At 55.4% G+C, this 3,586-nt stretch overlaps 1 protein-coding gene across 1 annotated transcript; it reads right to left on the bottom strand.

Annotated features, from left to right (window-relative positions):
* Positions 1-1,770: 1,770 nt before the first annotated feature.
* On the bottom strand, positions 1,771-2,964 carry BHLHE22 (basic helix-loop-helix family member e22). Its single transcript, XM_085052929.1, has one exon. It carries the CDS (start codon positions 2,816-2,818, stop codon positions 1,919-1,921), a length of 900 nt encoding a protein of 299 aa, XP_084909055.1. The 5' UTR covers positions 2,819-2,964; the 3' UTR covers positions 1,771-1,918.
* Between the last annotated feature and the right edge of the window lie 622 nt (positions 2,965-3,586).

Genomic DNA, 3,586 nt, shown 5'->3' with positions numbered 1-3,586 from the left:
CGAGGGAGGAACTTCCCGCTTCCCTGCCTGGGACACCCGGGGCCGGGAGTGGGGTGACGGGAAGAGTACTGGGGCGCACTCAGAGCAAGGCAAAGGAAAGAAAACTACCCCCCTCCCCGCCATCCACCTCCTTAAATCTGGATATATATGTTCAACAAAGCACAGCATAACACAAGCGTTTGTTCAAAATATTTTAATAAAGATTCTTTCCGACATAGATACACATACAAACGATCGTACATTGCTGTCATAATCTGATTGACCTATTTAATATATATCACTCTTTACACATCCGTGACCTGCCAACAGATCCATCATGGCTCCTATTTTGCCATCCAACCTGACAGTCCGAATTTGTATTATCTGCAAGTAGTGGAAAATAGCAGGACTCGTTTTTGAACAGAAGAAAAAAAAAAAAAGAGAATGAAAAAAAAATCTTGATTTTTAAATGGCAGAGAGACAGCCACCCAGCCATGCAAACTCAAACTGAAGGCTCACTTTGGGTAAATAGCTACTTCTTGCTTCTCATCTCTCATTTTTCTTTCAGAAAAAAACCCCAAACAAAACAAAACCACAAACCAAAACCCACACCCCCCACATCTCCTGAAAAAGGAAAATAGAAGAATTCCACGCGTTATTTAAATCAGCCTAAAGTATTTTAAAGTATTTCAACTTAAATAATCATCCACAGTCAGAATAATTTACATACACGTTAAAAGCGATTTAAATTATACCTTTGAAAACACAGCGCCTGGGAAAACATTGGCTTGGCAAGTTCTTGTAGCAGCTATTGCTCTGATGCCTTGTAAAAGTAAATAGCTATTACCTGTTATAATGCAAAGAATACCCTTTCAAAATCAGTTGGTTGAGCAATTAAGAATACACTTTTCCTGTAATTTTTGGACTGAAGCAATTTATTAAAGCTCAATTTAAATACAGGGATGATGCAACTTAAAATCCAGATGACCTTTCATAAACCTAAGCAGCTCGGATACATTAACATTTCTGGTTATATGTTGTTGGCAAATAAATGTTTTAAACACTTGGCACACAGTTAATTCATAAACAGAATTTTAGAAGCATTTAAAGTAACTGCACATAAGACCCATGACCTTAACACATGATAAATATTGTTGGCGTGGAAGGGTCATTTTAAAGAATAACAAATAAATAGCATGTCTTGTTTATACATCATTGCAAAGTGGAAAGAAACAAGGTGCACATAAATATTTCTTTTAAAAATGCGATACTTTTCAGCCACACTGAGTAGGGGTTTTGATCGGTTATTTTTTGTCTTTTGTTTTACTCTCTCGATTTTTTTTTAAAATCACTCTCACCAAACTTTGCGCATTTTCACAGGATCAAAGTTTAGAGACGATAAAAAATACAAAGTCTTCCATAGCAATGGTCCAGTCTCTTTGTTTCTGCGAGTCACTTAAATAATAAGTTTACATTTCAAGTTTGTTTGTTTCCTGGCTCAGAATAATAATAATAATACTGCTAATAATAATTAATTAAAAAAAAAATCTATGTTCAAGTGCCCTCTCTGATTTGTCCCCGGCGATAGCCCCGGCTCCCAGCCCGGCCTGCTATTTCCCGGCCTCTCCTTTGTCCGGACGCGCAGCGAGCCCCCCCAGCGCCCCCCGGGCCGGGCCTTCCTTCCTCCCCGCGGCACCCCCGGCCCCGCGCCCCCTCCCCGCCGCCGCACGCACGCTGCTTCCCGTCGCGGTCCCGTCTCGGCGGCACCCAAGGAGAAGAGCGAGGCGAGGCGAGTCCGGGCGGAGGGCGGCGGGGGCCGGGCAGCGGTCAGTCCCTCCGCCGCCTCCGCGCCCCCCGGCCCGGGACTGGGATCGGACCGCCGGCTGTCGCCGCTCCCCGGGGCCGCGGCGGCGGCGGAGGGCGGCCACGGCGGCGGCGCTTAAGGCTTCTCCGTGCACTGTTTGCAGAGGCTGGAGGAGACGCTGTTGAAGATGGCACATTTCTCCGGGCAGGAGGTGGCGGGGGGCAGCCCGGCGCTGAAGGGGTAACCGGCCGCCTGCTCGTAGGCGCCGAGGGCGGGGTGCAGCGCCGCCGCCGCTGCCGCCGCCGCCGCGGCGGAGCTGGGCAGGGAGGCGGCCGAGATGGCCTGGCCCTGGTTGAGATAAGCCACCAAGCGCCGCATCTCCTCCAGGGCCTGCGCCTGCATCAGGATGTAGTTCTTGGCCAGGAGGAGCGTGGCGATCTTGGAGAGCTTCCGCACCGAGGGACTGTGCGCGTAGGGGATGACCGCCCGCAGCTCGTCCAGCGCGTCGTTCAGGTCGTGCATCCGCCGCCGCTCCCGCGCGTTGATGTTGAGCCGCAGCGCCTTCTGCTCCTTGGACTTCTTGCTGCCGCCGTGCCCGTGGCTGTTGGAGCAGCTGCCCTCGGCCGCCTTCAGCCCCCCGCCCCCCCCTCCGCCGCCGCCCGCCGCCGGCGAGGCGACGCGCGGGTCCCCCCCGGCGCCGCGCAGCACCAGCTCGCAGCGGCCGTCGCTGTCGTCGTCGGGGCTCTGCTCGCCGCCGCTGCTCTCGGCCACCGAGCTGCGGCTGGCGCTCTCGCCGTACTTGACGCAGACGGAGCCCGGCGGCAGCGCCAGCGGGTCGCCGCCGACGCCGGGCTGCAGCAGCGCCTCGGGCTCCGACGCCTCGTAGCAGGCGAGCGGCGAGGGCTGGCGGTCGCGGGGGTGGGAGAGGTCGAGCCCCGGGGGCGAGCGGAAGGCGGACTCCATGCGCTTGGCCGAGGCGGCGAGGCTCTTGTGGAAGAGGTCCTCTTCTGCGGGCAGCCCCAGCGCCCGCTCCATCGGCGCCCCGCTCGCCTCCGCCTCCTCCGCCCCCCTCAGCTCCCGGCCCGCTCCTCCAAGGCTCCGCGCCGCGGCGGGCGGCTCCCCGGCGTCCCGCTGGTAGAAATTGTTTCCCGGCTCCCGCCGGGGCTGCGCCGTGCCCGGCGCCGCTGCTGCCCCTTCTCTGGCTCCGGCGGCGAGTCGGACTGCTGCTCCGGCGGCTCCGGCTGTGGCTCCGGCTCGGGCGGCGGCTCCGGCTCGGGCTGCGGCTCCGGCAGCGGCTGTGGCTCGGGCTGTGGCTGTGGCTGTGGCTCCGGCTGCGGCTCCGGCTCGCCCTCAGCAGGCGCCGCGCTGGGGCATTGTGCGCTGCCAGTGGAGCCGCTTCCACCGTTTATCTTGCTTGGATTCACCTTCAAGAGATTTCCGGACCCATCAACCAGCAGCCGCCGCAGACGGGGGAGTCTTTTACATCATTATCTCTGAGAGTAGGTTATTATGAAGAAGACTCGCCTGTTGGGACAGAGCTTTCTACCCAATCAGGTTAACGTTTTAATTAATAGGATTAAAACGGTAACAAACAATCCCAGGCGCTATCTGGCCCTGAGTCTGAATAGTTTCTTTTCCCAGGTCTGAAGACAGGCAGCAGCTAGAGCTTTATAAGAGGCGCCTGCTCCATTATTCTCCCTGCCATCTGTATACACAGCTTAACGCATATGTTTGCAAGACGTTGTGTCCTGTTAGTAACCCAACAACTGCCTTTAGCTTGACATGTGTGGCGACTTTCACTCA

This window comes from Lichenostomus cassidix, chromosome 2, assembly GCF_008360975.1.
Source record: "Lichenostomus cassidix isolate B80296 chromosome 2, HeHo_3.0, whole genome shotgun sequence".
Classification (NCBI taxonomy): Eukaryota; Metazoa; Chordata; class Aves; order Passeriformes; family Meliphagidae; genus Lichenostomus; species Lichenostomus cassidix.
This window is presented reverse-complemented; position numbering and strand designations above follow the sequence as displayed.

What these genes read in the sequence shown, in the direction of transcription:
- BHLHE22 (XM_085052929.1), bottom strand. Translation starts at nt 2,818, where the DNA reads ATGGAGCGGGCGCTGGGGCTGCCCGCAGAAGAGGACCTCTTCCACAAG.